The sequence below is a fragment of the Salmo trutta genome, chromosome 38 (assembly GCF_901001165.1).
Source record: "Salmo trutta chromosome 38, fSalTru1.1, whole genome shotgun sequence".
Lineage (NCBI taxonomy): Eukaryota > Metazoa > Chordata > Actinopteri > Salmoniformes > Salmonidae > Salmo > Salmo trutta.
Genome location: NC_042994.1, coordinates 20133330 through 20152646, shown reverse-complemented (window position 1 = coordinate 20152646; position 19317 = coordinate 20133330). Strand labels below are relative to the sequence as shown.

The 19317-nt window shown below is 42.4% G+C and overlaps 1 protein-coding gene across 3 annotated transcripts in view; it reads left to right on the top strand.

Annotated features, from left to right (window-relative positions):
* Positions 1–2003: 2003 nt before the first annotated feature.
* LOC115178844 (mitogen-activated protein kinase kinase kinase kinase 3) overlaps positions 2004–19317 on the top strand; it is a 119333-nt gene continuing 102019 nt past the window's right edge. For 2 of the 3 annotated variants that reach the window (XM_029740205.1, XM_029740204.1), the window contains exon 1: positions 2004–2397. In XM_029740205.1, coding sequence (XP_029596065.1) covers positions 2302–2397 — 96 coding nt within the window. In that variant the 5' untranslated portion in view covers positions 2004–2301. The remainder of the gene's footprint in view (positions 2398–19317) is intronic. The other variant, XM_029740206.1, reaches the window with a different exon arrangement.

Here is a 19317-nt window from a genome sequence, read left to right as displayed (position 1 = left end):
TCCTGAGGGGGAATAGGCGTTGTCGTGCCCTCTTCACGACTGTCTTGGTGTGTTTGAACCATGATAGTTCGTTGCTGATGTAGACACCAAGGAACTTGAAGCTCTCAACCTGCTCCACTACAGACCCGTCGATGAGAATGGGGGCGTGCTCGGCCCTCCTTTTCCTGTAGTCCATGATCATCTCCTTTGTCTTGATCACGTTGAGGGAGAGGTTGTTGTCCTGGCACCACACGGCCAGGTCTCTGACCTCCTCCCTATAGGCTGTCTCATCGTTGTCGGTGATCAGGCCTACAACTGTTGTGTCGTCAGCAAATTTAATGATGGTGTTGAAGATGTGCCTGGCCATGCAGTCATGAGTGAACAGGGAGTAGGAGGTGACTGAGCATGCACCAATGAAGGGCCCCTGTGTCGAGGATCAGCATGGCGGATGTGTTGTTACCTACCCTTACCACTTGGGGGCGGCCCGTCAGGAAGTCCAGGATCCAGTGGCAGAGTGTTTAGTGTTTAGTCCCAGGGTCCTTAGCTTAGTGATGAGCTTTGAGGGCACTATGGTGTTGAACGCTGAGCTGTAGTCAATGAATAGCATTCTCACGTAGGTGTTCCTTTTGTCCAGGTGGGAATGGGCAGTGTGGAGCGCAATAGAGATTGTGTCATCTGTTGGGGCGGTATGCAAATTGGAGTGGGTCTAGGGTTTCTGGGATGATGGTGTTGATGTGAGCCATGACCAGCCTTTCAAAGCACTTCATGGCTACAGACGTGAGTGCTACGGGGCAGTAGTCATTTAGGCAGGTTACCTTAGTGTTCTTGGGCACAGGAACTATGGTGGTCTGCTTGAAACATGTTGGTTGCAAAGTGTATACTAGGAGTCAGGAAGCAAGTACAAGGAGTGAATATTTAATAAATAAATGAAAATGGAACAATACAAGAAACACGAGTAGTGTACAGACATGAAACACAGTCAATGACGCCTAGGGAAGGAACCAAAGGGAGTGATAGATATAGGGAAGGTAATCAGGAAGGTGATGGAGTCCCGGTGAGTCTGATGAGGTGCTGGTGCGCGTAACGGTGGTGACAGATATGCGTAATAATAAGCAGACTGGTGACCTCGAGCGCCGGAGAGGGTGTATACGTCACATTGGTATTACAGACTTGGTCAGGGACAGGTTGAAAATGTCAGTGAAGACACTTGCCAGTTGATCAGCGCATGCTCGGAGTACACGTCCTGGTAATCCATTTGGCCCTGCGTCCTTGTGAATGTTGACTTGTTTAAAGGTCCTCCTCACATCAGCTATGGAGAGCGTGATCACAGTCGTCCGGTACATCTGGTGCTCTCATGCATGCTTCAGTGTTGCTTGACAGTAAATGAAGTAATTTGATCATAATAACACTGCAGGGTATTGGAAAAGGTTACTTTCACATTGTGTGGGTGATTGCCTTTGTTTAATATATTTTTGTGCTCTGTATTCCTATTTTCCAATTAATATAGGCCTAGGGAGTAGGGACAAATCCGTCTAGTGACACCTGTTTTTCTCTGGAAAATATTACATATAAAGGACATAAAGGGTAATTAAGAATAAGAGTGATTTGTGATATGGTCAAATGTAATAACGCATTGGCTTTGTATTAGTCATTTCTCGATCATTCAGTAATAAGGACTTTTTATTGCAAACTTTCCCCATGCACAAATTCTTAGTAATTCGGACTCACAAGGCAATAGAAGATAATAAATGAACACAATATGATTGTTTGTATGGTTATTATTTTTTGTGCTTTCCAGTTTTACTGACAAGTAATATAATCTATCAATATTGTTGCCTAATAGAGCATATTATCTATTATACCATAATTATGGATTGATATAATCAAACTCATCCGTTTTTTATGATCTTCATTTTCCTAATTCTATTCTACTCTATTGCACCTCTGGATATTTGTGAGAATGAGAAGAAAGGATCCAGCTGTAATTGAGTAGAGTATTAGTAGGGTATTCATGATCCCCTTGTCGAAGACATTTCTGGAGGCTACACAAAACCAGTCACTCCTAAACTCTGGTTTCAGATCAGATCTGTGTCCAGGGGAGACCCCAACCAGCCCATTCCTTGCGTTCCCTTCTTGGACAAGCCAGCTGGCTGCGGCGCACGCGCAGTGTTCAGAGAAGGCCATGTTGAAGTTACAGTGAAGTCAGGCTGGGATTTATTTTTTTTCCTGACGACGTGTTTTTAATATTGAATGTTTTAGTTATTTGTGGTGTCAGTGTCCCAACAAATATAACAACTGGATAACTAAACCGGGGACCTAAAAATGTCTTCCACTTTCGACCTTTCAAGGCGAAATCCGCAAGAGGATTTCGAGCTGATACAGAGAATTGGGAGCGGGACCTACGGAGATGTATACAAGGTAACATGGAATTTTAGCTAGACGTTGTCATTTTTGATAAACCATTGATATGCTACCAATAAAGCCTTTGTTATTAGTAACCTGACTACAATGTAGGAACTTGGAGTAGCCTTCAGGAGTTTAGCCAGTCGGGCAATAACTTGGCAACAGTGGTTGTTGAACTAGCATATCCAAGCTGTTGGCATGTTTACCAACTCGCTACAGATGTGTTCCAATTCACAAAGCCTAACGTAAGGAATTCTACCGATTCTTGTAATAAACGAATACTTATCCCTGTGAAATTCCACGAACGATACTGTTACAATGTTTCAATTTGCTTTCAGTGTTGTCATCGCTATCCCTAGCACAATAATGGACTAAAGGAGTATAACGTTACTCCATAGAGTCAAAGGACCTTACATGTTCTGTTTCTTCTTCTATGGTATATTGGCGATCGCATAATTTAATGTGCTTTCTGCCACCTACTGTACGGGATGGAAACAGGACCCCCCCCCAAAAAATTAAACAAAACTAAATCAAACAACTTTTCAGATAAAACAAATCTAACAGATCTGATCACTACACAGGCTCAAGGGGAAAGAGGGAAGGTGGGTCTTCTGGAGCCAGTACCTCTTACAAGTCTTCCTGATGTAAAATCCTTAAGTCCCCAAAACTGTTTTGCTGCAGCCACAATAATGTCCAGTTTCTTAGACTTCTTTGAGATTTGTGCCGTAGAGTGTATAACTGTGGCAATGAACACCATAAAATCCACCTTTTTAACAGACGGGATCTTTTGACTGGCAGCAAACATTTACTACAGGCTGTGGTTGGTCCACTAGCATTACTTGTTTTCTCTTCTTTTAATCTCCTCCGCATAGGATATTTGATTGACCGCTCTAACCTTTGCTACCTCAATCACCTTCTCCCTTACAGAGCACTTTGGGAACTCGGGATCATGATCACCACCACAATTGCAATACCGCCGTCCTTCTACACGCAGTAGAAGAATACACACAGTATACTCTGTACGTCTGCACCTCACTTGAACATGGCCAAATCCTTTACAATTCTTACACTGCAATGGTTTTGGGACGAAAGCTCTTACAGCGTATCTTAAATAACCAAGCTTCACATTCATAGGTATTTGCTCTTTATCAAAAAACAACAGGACCGACAGACTTTCTTATTTTTCTTCATTCACCCAATGGGTCAGACGCCGGGCACCAACCACACCAGGATTTCTCTTCAGGAAATTCAACCTGAACATACTTCGTCACCCCTGAGATGATTCCTTTGACGGGTTCTCTACTCCGAAGTTCAAAACTTCTGTTATTCAGATAAAAAGTAAGACCACTCCTGACAAACTCAACTTTTCCTTGTGCATACTTCACCATTTTCGACACCTCAAACGGGTCTCCCACATATGCATCCTTACTCAACAAACGCATGCCAACAACAAGCGATTCATTATCATTCATATACGTATCCTCCACTCCAAATTTGAGACAATTTCTTTTTTGTTCCAGTTTTTGATACTACTGTTGTCCATTCAGAACATTCATCTTCACCAACTTTGCTAATCGCGGTGCTTGATTCAACTTCAGCAACCACTTCTGCCATCTTTCCCTCCTTCCGTCCCCTCCCGCATGTTCTGTTTAACCCTTTAGACCCCAATATAATTCTAGAACGCTGCTGTAGATTACTGACAATTTTAAGATAAAGCTAACATTTCAAACAAACAGACATGGCTCAAAACAAAGAACAAATTACAACTACAAGTCATTAACTTTATATATATATTGTTCATGATCTCCACCTATCTATATATATATATATATATATATATATATATATTACACACAAAAGTATGTGGACACCCATTCAAATTAGTGGATTTGGCTAGGTCAGCCACACCCGTTTCTGACAGGTGTATAAAATCGAGCACACAGCCATGCAATCTCCATAGACAAACATTGGAAGTAGAATGGCCTTACATCGTCATAGGATGCCACCTTTCCAAAAGTCAGTTCGTCAAATTTCTGCCCTGCTAGAGCTGCCCCGATCAACTGTAAGTGCTGTTTTTGTGAAGTGGAAACGTCTGGGAGCAACAACAGCTCAGCCGCGAATCGCGTTCTCTGGAGTGATGAATCACGTTTCACCACCGACAGACGAATCTGGGTTTGGTGGATTCCAGGAGAACACTACCTGCCCCAATGCATAGAGCCAACTGTACATTTTGGTGGAGGAGGAATAGTGGTGTTGGGCTGTTTTTCATGGTTTTGGCCCCTTAGTTCCAGTGAAAGTACATTTTAACGCTACAGCATACAATGACATTCTAGATGATTCTCTGCTTCCGACTTTGTGGCAATAGTTTGTGGAAGGCCCTTTCCTGTTTAAGCATGGCAATGCCCCCATGCACAAAGCGAGGTCCATACAGAAATGGTTTGTCGAGATTGGTGTGGGAGAACTTGACAGGCCTGCATAGAGCCCTGACCTCAACCCCATCGAACACTATTGGGATTACTTGGAACGCTGACTGTGAGCCAGGCCTAATCGCCCAACATTAGTGCCCGACCATTAATGCTCTTGTGGCTGAATGATAGCAAGTCTCTGCAGCAATGTTCCAACATCTAGTGGAAAGCCTTTCCAGAAGAGTGGAGGCTGTTATAGCAGCCCATGATTTTGGAATGAGATCTTTGACGAGCAGGTGTCCACATACATATGGTTATGTAGTGTATGACCCCTCATTCATGTCAATAGGAACAACACAAATGTTTTATTCAGTTGTGTAAAGACACTTTCAAAAAATTATTAACACTCAATACAACAAAAAAACAGAGTATTTAAATTGTAGTAAAGTACTCACTTAATGTACCAAGTATAATATATTATACTTGTACCATGGGAAGAAAAAGTATGTGAACCCTTTAGAATGACCTGTATTTCTGCATAAATTGGTCCTAAAATTTTATCTGATCTTCATCTACCTACAACAATAGACAAACACAGTCTGCTTAAACTAATAACACACAAACAATTATAATTTTTCATGTCTTTATTGAACACACCGTGTAAACATTCACAGTGCAGGTTGGAAAAAGTATGTGAACCCTTGGATGTAATAACTGGTTGACCCTCCTTTGGCAGCAATAACCTCAACCAAATGTTTTCTGTAGTTGCGGATCAGACCTGCACAATGGTCAGGAGGAATTTTGGACCATTCATCTTTACAAAACTGTTTCAGTTCAGCAATATTCTTAGGATGTCTGGTGTGAACTGCTCTCTTGAGGTCATGCCACTGCATTTCAATTTGGTTGAGGTCAGGACTGACTGGGCCACTCCAGAAGGCGTATTTTCTTCTGTTCAAGCCATTCTGTTGTTGATTTACTTGTCTTTTGGGTCGCTGTCCTGTTGCATCATCCAACTTCTGTTGAGCTTCAATTGGCGGACATCTAGCCTTACATTCTCCTGCAAAATGTCTTGATAAACTTGAGAATTCATATTTCTATAGATGATAGCAAGCTGTCCAGGCCCTGAGGCAGCAAAGCAGCCCCAAACCATGATGCTCCCTCCACCCTAGTTTACAGTTGGGATGAGGTTTTGATGTTGGTGTGCTGTACATTTTTTTCTCCACACATAGTGTTGTGTGTTCCTTCCAAACAACACAACTTTAGTTTCATCTGTCCACAGAATATTTTGCCAGTAGCACTGCGGAACTTCCAGGTGGTCTATTGCAAACTTCAGACGTGCAGCAATGTTTTTTTTTGGACAGCAGTGGCTTCTTCCGTGGTGTCCTCCCATGCACCATTCTTGTTTAGTGCTTTATGTATTCTAGGCTCGTCAACAGAGATGTTAGCATCTTCCAGAGATTTCTGTAAGTCTTTAGCTGACACTAGGATTCTTCTTAACCTCATTGAGAATTCTGCACTGTGCCCGAGGCAGTCATCTTTTCAGGACGGCCACTCCTAGGGAGAGTAGCAACAGTGCTGAAATTTCTCCATTTATAGACAATTTGTCTTACCGTGGACTGACTTTTAGAGATACTTTTGTAACCCTTTCCAGCTTTATGCAAGGCAACCATTCTTAATCTTAGGTCTTCTGAGATCTCTTTTGTTCGAGGCATGGTTCACATCAGGCAATGATTCTTGTGAATAGCAAATTCAAATTTTGTGATTGTTTTTTATGGGGCAGGGCAGCTCTAACCAAAATCTCCAATCTCGTCTCATTGATTCAACTCCAGGTTAGTTAACTCCAGGTTAGTTGACTCCTGACTCCAGTATGCCTTTGGACTAGTCGTTAGCCTAGGGGTTCACATACGTTTTTCAACCTACACTGTGAATGTTTAAATTATGTATTCAATATAGACAAGAAAAATACAATTTGTGTGTTATTAGTTTAAGCACACTGAATTTGTCTATTGTTGTGAGTTAGATGAAGATCAGATCACATGTCAAATTTATGCAGAAATCCAGGTCATTCCAAAGGGTTCACATACTTTTTCTTGCCACTGTAAATATTATTTACGTATAAATAAAACAATTATCCAAAATTTGACCAGAGGACAATTATTCAGAAAGTATTTCAAAACCCACACAAAGTATGCTATTTGATTGACAATGATTCCTACTTCTGTAACAATGTAAAAATTCAAAACTATTCAGACTATTTCAAAATGTCAGTAACCTCTCTCAATAATATTTAGTATAGACCAGGCCTGACACAAAATGTAGAAATAGTAGCCTATTTCAACAACAGTTCAGTGAATGCAACAAGTATTAGATAGAGAAGATACAAAACAACTGTTACAGAGACAATAAAAGATTTGTAGGAGAAATTCATATTTCACACTGTCACTTTAGTATTGGCATTTAGCCTACAACACGTCATGGAACTTCTGGAAGCTCTGCTCCATCCTGCAAAGTGGCACATAACACTTAGGGTGCCCAAAATACATTTCTACACATCTCCCACTCTTTGCCCTGCGTCCACTCCAGATGCACACTCTCTTGCGCCCTTCAAACTTCACCTGCTTTTAAATTAGTTACAACTCAGGCCTCCCTTCTTTCTGCTACTGTAGCCATATCACAAAGTGAATGCACAAGCTGCGTTTTGAATGCCTTCAGGGACCAGCGCCTGGGATTTCTGGGAAGGGGCCTTTGCAGAGTCTCCCAAAATGTACACATTTATGATGGCAATGTTGAGCATCCCCCAAAACACATACTTCCACCATTTCCTGAATGTGCATCCAACATTGTAATTGCTCCTCAGTTGGTCAAGATGGTCAACCCCGCCCATTGTATTGTTGTAATCCATTACAAGCTCTGGAACAGATAAAAGTTCCTACCACATTTAAAAACAACGCCGAAACCACTGTCGCTTTAGTCCTAGGCTGTGTGACAGTGGCAAATAGGCTCTCATTCCACACACACGCTCAATAGCTACAGTGGGGGAAAAAAGTATTTGATCCCCTGCTGATTTTTTATGTTTGCCCACTTATAAAGAAATGATCAGTCTATAATTTTAATGGTAGGTTTATTTGAACAGTGAGAGACAGAATAACAACAAAAAAATCCAGAAAAACGCATGTCAAAAATGTTATAAAATTATTTGCATTTTAATGAGGGAAATAAGTATTTGACCCCTCTGCAAAACATGACTTAGTACTTGGTGGCAAAACCCTTGTTGGCAATCAGAGGTCAGACGTTTCTTGTAGTTAGCCACCAGGTTTGCACACATCTCAGAAGGGATTTTGTCCCACTCTTTGCAGATCTTCTCCAAGTCATTATGGTTTCGAGGCTGACGTTTGGCAACTCGAACCTTCAGCTCCCTCCACAGATTTTCTATGGGATTAAGGTCTGGAGATTGGTCAGGCCACTCCAGGACCTTAATGTGCTTCTTCTTGAGCCACTCCTTTGTTGCCTTGGCCTTGTGTGTTGGGTCATTGTAATGCTGGAATACCCATCCACGACCCATTTTCAATGAGCCTGGCTGAGGGAAGGATGTTCTCACCCAAGATTTGACGGTACATGGCCCTGTCCATCGTCCCTTTGATGCAGTGAAGTTGTCCTGTCCCGTTAGCAGAAAAACACCCCCAAAGCATAATGTTTCCACCTCCATGTTTGGCGGTGGAGATGGTGTTCTTGGGGTCATAGGCAGCATTCCTCCTCCTCCAAACACGGCGAGTTGAGTTGATGCCAAAGAGCTCAATTTTGGTCTCATCTGACCACAACACTTTCACCAGTTGTCCTCTGAATCATTCAGATGTTCATTGGCAAACTTCAGACGGGCATGTATATGTATTCTTGAGCAGGGGGACCTTGCTGGCGCTGCAGGTTTTCAGTCCTTCACGGCGTAGTGTGTTACCAATTGTTTTCTTGGTGACTATGGTCCCAGCTGCCTTGAGATCATTGACAAGATCCTCCCGTGTAGTTCTGGGCTGATTCCTCACCATTCTCATGATCATTGCAACCCCACGAGGTGAGATCCTGCATGGAGCCCCAGGCCGAGGGAGATTGACAGTTCTTTTGTGTTTCTTCCATTTGCGAATAATCGCACCAACTGTTGTCACCTTCTCACCAAGCTGCTTGGCGATGGTCTTGTAGCCCATTCCAGCCTTGTGTAGGTCTACAATCTTGTCCCTGACATCCTTGGAGAGCTCTTTGGTCTTGGCCATGGTGGAGAGTTTGGAATCTGATTGATTGATTGCTTCTGTGGACAGATGTCTTTTTTACAGTTAACAAGCTTCGGTTAGGGGCACTCCCTTTAACAGTGTGCTCCTAATCTCAGCTCGTTACCTGTATAAAAGACACCTGGGAGCCAGAAATCTTTCTGATTGAGAGGGGGTCAAATACTTATTTCCCTCAATAAAATGCAAATCAATTTATAACATTTTAGACATGCGTTTTTCTGGATATTTTTGTTGTTATTCTGTCTCTCACTGTTCAAATAAACCTACCATTAAAATTATAGACTGATCCTTTCTTTATCAGTGGGCAAACGTACAAAATCAGCAGAGGATCAAATACTCCCCCCCCCCCCCCCCCCCACACTGTACATATGTATTCAGACCCTTTACTCAGTACTTTGTTGAAGCACCTTTCGCAGTGATTACAGCCTCGAGTCTTCTTAGGTATGACGCTACAAGCTTGGCACACCTGTGTTTGGGGAGTTCCTCCCATTCTTCTCTGCAGATCCTCTCAAGCTCTGTCAGGTTAGATGGGGAGCGTCGCTGCACAGCTGTTTTCAGGTCTCTCCAGAGACGTTTGATTTGGGTTCAAGTCCACGTTCTGGCTGGGCCCCTCAAGGACATTCAGAGACTTGTCACGAAGCCACTCCTGCGTTGTCTTGGCTGTGTGCTAAGGGTTGTTGTCCTGTTGGAAGGTGAACCTTTACCCCAGCCTGAGGTCTTGAGCACTCTGGAGCAGGTTCTCATCAAGGATCTCTTTGTACTTTGTCCGTTCATCTTTCCCTCGACCCTGACTAGTCTCCCAGTCCTTGCCACTGAAAAACATCCCCACAGCATGATGCTGCCAACACCATGCATCACCGTAGGGATGGCACCATGTTTCCTCCAGGCGTAACGCTTGGAATTCAGGCCAAAGAGTTCAATCTGTTGGTCTGAGAGTTTAGGTGCCTTTTGGCAAACTCCAAGCAGCCTGTCGTGCCTTTTACTGAGGTGTGGCTTCAGTCTGGCCACTCTACCATAAAGGCCTGATTGGTGGAGTGCTGCAGAGATGGTTGTCCTTCTAGAGGGTTCTCCCATCTCCACAGAGGAACTCTGGAGCTCTGTCAGAGTGAGCATCCCTGACCAAGGCCCTTCTCCCCCGATTGCTCAGTTTGGCCGGGCGACCAGCTCTAGGATGAGTCTTGGTGGTTCCAGATAGGGCTGGGCGATATGGCCAAAATATCATATTAAATGGTATTTTTCAAATTTATGATGGTATTTGATGGTATTTTATGTTTTCGATTAATAAAAGTTATACATTTGCTTTATGAGTAGTGTGTGGCCCTAGAGTGGCAAAACATATATTCTAAATTATTTCAATGGGTCTTTCTCCATTCGGATTGTTTTATACTGTTCAATTCAACTTCAAACTAAAATAATTTCCTGCATTTCCATCATTTGAGATAATTTCCACACTGCCACGAGATGGGCAATGTTTATTATAATTCTGAAGTTAGAATATACAGTGAGGGAAAAAGTATTTGATCGCCTGCTGATTTTGTACGTTTGCCCACTGACAAAGAAATGATCAGTCTATAATGTTAATGGTAGGTTTATTTGAACAGTGAGAGACAGAATAACAACAACAAAAATCCAGAAAAATGCATGTCAAAAATGTTTTAAATTGATTTGATCACATTTAACAAACCAAACATTAAAATACCGTTATAGAAGGTAAAGTAAAAACCCAAACCGGTCCGTGCATAAATACCATTTTTTACATTTTAGTCATTTAGCAGACGCTCTTATCCAGAGCGACTTACAGTAGTGAATGCATACATTTCATACATTTTTTTTTTTCTGTGCTGGCCCCCCATGGGAATCGAACCCACAACCCTGGCGTTGCAAACACCATGCTCTACCAACTGAGCTACAGGGAAGGCTACTGGTATATAGTAAAATACGGTATACCGCCCAGCCCTAGTTCCAGACTTCTTCCATATAAGAATGATGGAGGCCACCGTGTTCTTGATCTTCAATGCTGCAGACATTTTTTTGGTACCCTTTCCCGGATCTGTGCCTCGACACAATCCTGTCTCGGAGCTCTACGACAATTCCTTCGACCTTATAGCTTGGTTTTGCTCTGACATGCACTGTCAACTGTGGGACCTTTATATAGACAGCTGTGTACCTTTCCAAATCATGTGCGTGCAATCAATTTAATTTACCAAAGATGAACCCCAAGTTGGAGAAACATCTCAAGGATGATCAATGAAAACAGGATGCACCTGAGCTCAATTTCAAGTCTCATAGCAAATGGTCTGAATACTTATGTAAATAAGGTATTTCTGTTATTTACTTTTAATACATTAGCAAACATTTTTATAAACCTGTTTTGGCTTTGTCATTATGGGATATTGTGTGTAGATTGATGGGAAAAAAATGAATTGAATCCATTTTATAATAAGGTTGTAACGTAACAAAATGTGGAAAGGGTCTGAATACTTTCCGAATGCACTGTATATCTGCTGTATACTTATTTCACTCACCTCGACGTCATCGCTTTTCAAAGTGCAAGGACGTGTGCGAATCCGTACCACCAACCAATATGGATAAAGCCTCTTTCACAGTGAAAGGTTGTGTCTGCCTTGGCGCTGTCATTTTGAGTAATGAAGTTTAAAAAAACGTTGAAGAGTCAAATGACAGCATACCCTGTTTCTGGTTGATGACAACAGCCATGTGAATACAACAACAGGTTGTTAGCAAGTTAATTATGCGATATTGTCACAAATATTATTGTCAGAAAAACAAGGCTCTTCGCAGCCGCTATAGGAATTTAAAGAAAGGCCGTCAACGGCCACTATGGGTTATAAAAGGCAAATTGGTTCTGGAAGCAAAAACAGCCAAATACTCCATCTAAATGGGAATCGATTTTCAATTGTGGTATGGTTCTAGAAACATTAATCCCTCTACTTTCATATCACATCTAAATAATTTCAGAAATGTAAAATACACACTTACTGTTTTTAACACAGTTGCATCCGATTAGTATTTTTCAGTGACTTTGCATAGGTAGTCCACTCTGTCTTCCTTCTCTTTTCGTAAACAAGCGCTGTAACATGAAAATATGGCAATGTGGGCGCCCTAACCTTTAAAGGTGCGTATCAATATATACAGTTGAAGTCGGAAGTTTACATACAAGCCAAATACATTTAAACTCTGTTTTTCACAATTCCTGACATGTAATCCTAGTAAAAATTCCCTGGCTTAGGTGAGTTAGGATCACCACTTTATTTTTAGAATGTGAAATGTCAGCATAATAGTAGAGAGAATGATTTATTTCAGATTTAATTTCTTTCATCATGTTCCCAGTGGGTCAGAAGTTTACATACACTCAATTAGTATTTGGTAGCATTGCCTTTAAATTGTTTAACTTGGGTCAAACGTTTCGGGTTGCCTCCACAAGCTTCCCACAATAAGTTGGGTGAATTTCGTCTCATTCCTCCTGACAGAGCTGGTGTAACCGAGTCAGGTTTGTAGGCCTCCTTGCTCACACACGCTTTTTCAGTTCTGCCCACAAATTTTCTATAGGATTGAGGTTAGGGCTTTGTGATGGCCACTCCAATACCTTGACTTTGTTGTCCTTAAAAACTTCTTAGGGATAGGCCCCTTTTTTCTCAATTTCCTGTCTGAATGACGTGCCCAAACACCAAAATCTTGGCTGATTTTCTTTTGATTTTCCCATGAAGTCAAGCAAAGAGGCACTGAGTTTGAAGGTAGGCCTTGAAATACATCCACAGGTACACCTCCAATTGACTCAAATGATGTCAATTAGCCTATCAGAAGCTTCTAAAGCTATGACATCATTTTCTGGAATTTTCCAAGCGGTTTAAAGGCACAGTCAACTTAGTGTATGTAAACTTCTGACCCACTGGAATTGTGATACAGTGAATTATAAGTGAAATAATCTGTCTGTAAACAATTGTTGGAAAAATGACTTGTGTCATGCACAAAGTAGATGTCCTAACCGACTTGCCAAAACCATAGTTTGTAAACAAGAAATTAGTAGTGTTGAAAAAAGGTTTTAATGACTCCAACCTAAGTGTATGTTAACTTCCGACTTCAACTGTATCTATCTATATATCTCTCTCGCTGATATGAAAGATAAGGAACTGTTATATTTAACAATGTACAGTGTATATATCAAGATGGACAGGAAAAGTAGTTTACAGATGATGACATTAGTTTTCCTATCGTTACATTCACAGTAGCCTATCTTTAACAAATTGTATTTTCAGGCCCAAGAAAACAATAGCTCAAGGGGCTCCCAAAGATAAAAATGCTGGCTTACACGGTTAATGGTTTCTCAGTTTTAACTTATTATGTGAATGTGGGTCATGTTTTGAAATGCACCCCAATATTTTTTCTGCATAATCTTTGGCTAAGCTTGATTATTTTTTACCCCTTATGAAAGGTACATAGATGACTGGCCATATGAGTTTCTATCCATACTTCAACGTTGGGATTCAACCCACTCGTCGATCTTTTCATTCTGAAGGCTTTAGCTTACAAGCACCAGAGTGGGCAGTTAGGCCAGAAAATGTGCTACTAGGGAAGCAGTAGGACGAAAGCCCTTGTCATGTGACTGAATTTGAAAAACAAAGAAACAATTAGGCTATTTTCCTACTCTCTCTATCTTGTGCTCAACATAACTCATTGTCTTTGGGCCACAAACAATGCTTCCTACCTTATCCATTATAATATACCATATTTTTTCCCCCTGTTTTGCCCATCAAACTACAGTGAGGTCAGAAATGATTGACACCCTTGATAAAGATGAGCAAAAATGACTGGGTCCTTGGGCTCTTTTTAAGGTCAATGGCATCATTAACTTTACCCAGTTCCAGGACATTTTAGACAAAACCCTGGTTGCTGAAACTTGTGGATTTTCCAGCAAGACCATAACCCCAAGCACACATCAAAATCCACAAAGAAATTACCATTTCGGTCTCAGGACTTGAAACCCATTGAAAACCTGTGATTTGAATTGAAGAGCCGGAGGCAGTCCTTAAGCACAGAGAAAGGATATCAAGGATCTGTATTGATTCTGTATGTAGGAATGGTCTAAGAATCCCTTCCAATGTGTTCTCCAACTCATAAAACATTTTAGAAAAATGCTCCGTGCCCTTATCCTTGCAAGGTGAGGTATTGAAAACAGGGGTGTCAATAATTTTGACCCCTACCTTTTTGAGGAAAAATAATATTACTTGTTGAACAAAATCTCTTTCTCTGAGCAATTGTATTAGTATAAAATAATATAATTTCTGTTGCATACAGTATAGCTCAGTATTTTCATTATTCTTGTTAAATTTTATGATCAATAATTTCGGATCCCGCCGTATGTCAAAAAGTGCCAATTGAGTTGATCACCAAAATAATTTGAAGTGTATTTTATTATTAATATATTCACAAAACCCAGTTGATGACATTTTTTAAAACTGCCTAGATAGAGTTGCTATTCAAAATGCAGAAATAATGAAAGCCATAATTGCTCCATTTATCTGTTTTCTTTGCCTATACCCTGCAGCCAATTTCATAGCTGCTGGGTTGTTTTCAGTCATCAGCATCATCTATGCAAGTGAGAACATTTGCTAACATGGGAATGTACCCTACCTATATGTGTTCACATTCCCGAAAACACTTGCATGAGTGCAAAACCAAGACTAAGGAGGCTCAAGGAGGCTTAGTAGTGGTGATTTACCTAGCTGCAACGTGAAAGCATTTTGCGCTCCAGGGAAAAAAATTCACCTAGATACAGCTCTAGCTGCCCATCACCCAATCCTAACCTTAACATTTCATGGGGAAAATGCTCAACTGACCCAAGATCTGTGTCTAGGGGCAACTTCACCCTACTCCCTGTGGCTGCATTTGGCTCCATAAGATTCCTCATCGTCTATCATCCTTGACTTAGCATTTTTTCACATCCAAAAATGTTAACGAAATGTGTGAGTTCCTCCCCCCGCACATTGCCTAACCGGCAATGTATTGTGTCCCACCACCCGCCAACCCCTCTTTTACGCTACTGCTACTCTCTGTTTATCATATATGCATAGTCACTTTAACCATATCTACATACTACCTCAAATCAGCCCGACTAACCGGTGCCTGTATATAGCCTCGCTACTGTTATAGCCTCGCTACTGTATTTAGCCTCGCTACTGTTATTTTTCACGTCTTTTTTTTACTGTTGTTTTTATTTCTTTACTTACCTATTGTTCACCTAATACCTTTTTTGCACTGTTGGTTAGAGCCTGGTTGGTCGGGCCAATTGAGGTAGTATGTACATTAATGTATAGTTAAGTGACTATGCATATATGATAAACAGAGAGTAGCAGCAGCGTAAAAGGTTGTTGTCCTGGCACCACACGGCCAGGTCTCTGACCTCCTCCCTATAGGCTGTCTCGTCGTTGTCAGTGATCAGGCCACTGTTGTGTCATCAGCAAACTTAATGATGGTGTTGGAGTTGTGCCTGGCCATACAGTCATGGGTGAACAGGGAGTAGAGATGAGGACTGAGCACTCACCCCTGAGGGGCCCCCTTGTTGAGGATCAGCGTGGTGGATGTATTGTTACATACCCTTACCACCTGGGGGCGGCCCGTCAGGAAGTCCAGGATCCAGTTGCAGAGGGAGGTGTTTAGTCCCAGGGTCCTTAGCTTAGTGATGAGCTTTGAGGCCACTATGGTGTTGAACGCTGAGCTGTAGTCAATGAACAGCATTCTCATGTAGGTGTTTCTTTTGTCCAAGTGTGAAAGGGCGGTGTGGAGTGCAATAGAGATCATGCATCATCTGTGGATTGGTTGGGGCGGTCCGCAAATTAGAGTAGGCCTAGGGTTTCTGGGATAATGGTGTTGTGAGCCATGACCAGTCTTTCAAATATTTTCACGGCTACAGACTTGAGTGTTGCAGGTCAGAAGTCATTTAGGCAGGTTACCTTAGTGTTCTTGGGCACAGGGACTATGGTGGTCAGCTTGAAACATGTTGGTATTACAGACTCAGACAGGGAGAGGTTGAAAATGTCAGTGAAGACACTTGCAAGTTGGTCAGCGCATGCTCGGAGTACACGTCCTGGTAATCCGTCTGGCCCTGCGGCCTTGTGAATGTTGACCTCTTTAAAGGTCTTACTCACATCGGCTGTGGAGAGCGTGATCACACAGTCGTCCGGAACAGCTGATGTTCTCATGCATGTTTCAGTGTTACTTGCCTCAAAGCAAACATAGAAGTAATTTAGCTCGTGGCTGTGCTTCCCTTTGTAGTCTGTAATAGTTTGCAAGCCCTGCCACACCCGACGAGCATCAGAGCCGGTGTTCTGTATTGACGCTTTGCCTGTTTGATGGTTCGTCGGAGGGCATAGCGGGATTTCTTATAAGCTTCTGGGCTTGAGTCCCGCTCCTTGAAAGCGGTAGCTCTACCCTTTAGCTCAGTGCGGACGTTGCTTGTAATCCATGGCTTCTGGTTGGGGTATGTACGCACAGTCACTGTGGGGACAACATCATCAATGCACTTATTGATGAAGCCAGTGACTGATGTGGTCAGTTAAGAACAAATTGTTATTTACAGTGATGGCCTACCGGGGAACAGTGTTCAGGGGCAGAACGACAGATTTTTACCTTGTCAGCTCTGGGATTCGATCCCGCAACCTTTAGGTTACTGGCTCAACGCTCTAACCACTAGGCTACCTGCCGCCCCAAAACAGTCCTGTAGCTTAGCATCTGCTTCATCTGACCACTTTTTTTATTGACTGAGTCACTGGTGCTTCCGGCAGATTAGCCACTTGTCGCCGGATCCTTACAAGGCACCCCGATCTCATTCCGCGATATCTCGGTCTCTTTCTCCTGCGAGTAACGGGATGAGGGCCTTGTCTGGAGTAAATCCCTCTCGTCCGACTCATTAAAGAAAAATTCTTCATCCAGTTCAAGGTGAGTAATCGCTGTTCTGATGTCCAGAAGCTCTTTCTGGTCATAAGAGACGGTAGCAGCAACATTCTGTACAAAAAGTTACAAACCATGCGAAAAAACAAACAAAATAGCACGGTTGGTTAAGAGCCCGTAAAATTGCGGCCATCACCTCTGGCGCCATCTTCACTCAATTTAACTGTTATTGTAATGGACACCATAGCAGTTGTTTGCTAACAAATGGCTTATAATTAGTAGCTCTACTCGGTATAAGCTGGGCGATATGGCCAAAATATCATATGACGTATTTAAAAAAAATTGGACAGTATTTTTAGTTTTGATTAATAAAAGTTCTTAATTTGCTTTGAGTAGTACGTGACCCTAGGGTGTCAACACATACGTTCTAAGTGATTTCAATGGGTCTTTCTTAATTCTGATTGTTTTATACGGTTCAATTCAACTTCAACCATAAAGAATTCCCTACATTTCAATCAATTTCTGCATTTCTTGCACTCATTTGAGATAATATCCACACTGCCACATAGGGCTGTATGATATGGGCCAAAAAACTAGGCCTTATTATTAACCAAATGTTACAATTGCGATTTGACTTGCAATTTAGATCAAAACACTTGAGTGAACTGTTGGAATCATGGAAATACACTGAACAAAAATTGAAACGCAACAATTTCAAAGATTTTTTCTGAGTTACAGTTCATTAAAGGAAATCAGTCAATTGAAATAAATTTAATTAGGCCCTAATCTATGGATTTCACATGACTGGGAATACAGATAATGCATCTGTTGGTCACAGATAAAAATACAAAAAAGTAGGTGTGTGGATCAGAAAACCAGTCAGTATCTGATGTGACCACCATTTGCCTCACGCAGTGTGACACATCTCCTTCGCATAGAGTTGATCAGGCTGTTGATTGTGGACTGTGGAATGATGTCCCTCTCCTCTTCAATGGCTGTGCAAAGTTGCTGGATATTGGCGGAAACTGGAAAATGCTGTCGTACACGTCGATCCATAGCATCCCAAACATGCTCAATGGGTGACATGTCTGGTGAGTATGCAGGAAATGGAAGAACTGGGACTTCTTCAGCTTCCAGGAATTGTGTTCAGTTCCTTGCGACATTGCCGTGCATTATTATGCAAAATGATAGGGGCCTCAGGATCTCGTCAGCGTATCTCTGTGCATTGAAATTGCCATCAATAAAATGCAATTGTGTTTGTTGCTCGTAGCTTATGCCTGCCCATACCATAACCCCTGTTCACAATGTTAACATCATCAAACCGCTCTACCACACGACGCCATACACGCTGTCTGCCATCTGCACGGTACAGTTGAAACGGGGATTCATCCGTCAAGAGCACACTTCTCCAAATCAAATCAAATTTATTTATATAGCCCTTCGTATATCAGCTGAAATCTCAAAGTGCTGTACAGAAACCCAGCCTAAAACCCCAAACAGCAAGCAATGCATGTGAAAGAGGCACGGTGGCTAGGAAAAACTCCCTAGGAAAAACTCCCTAGAAAGGCCAAAAACCTAGGAAGAAACCTAGAGAGGAACCAGGCTATGAGGGGTGGCCAGTCCTTTTCTGGCTTTGCCGGGTGGATATTATAACAGAACATGGTCAAGATGTTAAAATGTTCATAAATGACCAGCATGGTCAAATAATAATAATCATTGTAGTTGTCGAGGGTGCAACAAGCACGTCCGGTGAACAGGTCAGGGTTCCGTAGCCGCAGGCAGAACAGTTGAAACTGGAGCAGCAGCATGGCCAGGTGGATTGGGGACAGCAAGGAGTCATCATGCCAGGTAGTCCCGAGGCATGGTCCTAGGGCTCAGGTCCTCCGAGAGAAAGAGAGAATTAGAGAGAGCATATTTAAATTCACACAGGACACCGGATAAGACAAGAGAATACTCCAGATGAAACAGACTGACCCTAGCCCCCCGGCACATAAACTACTGCAGCATAAATACTGGAGGCTGAGACAGGAAGGATCAGAAGACACTGGGGCCCCATCCGATGATACCCCCGGACAGGGCCAAACAGGCAGGATATAACCCCACCCACTTTGCCAAAGCACAGCCCCCACACCACTAGAGGGATGTCTACAACCACCAACTTACCGTCCGAAGACGGCCGAGTATAGCCCACAAAATTCTCCGCCATGGCACAACCCAAGGGGGGGGGCGCCAACCCAGACAGGAAGACCACGTCAGTGACTCAACCCACTCAAGTGACGCACCCCTCCCATGGACGGCATGGAAGAACACCAGTAAGTCAGTGACTCAGCCCCTGTAATAGGGTTAGA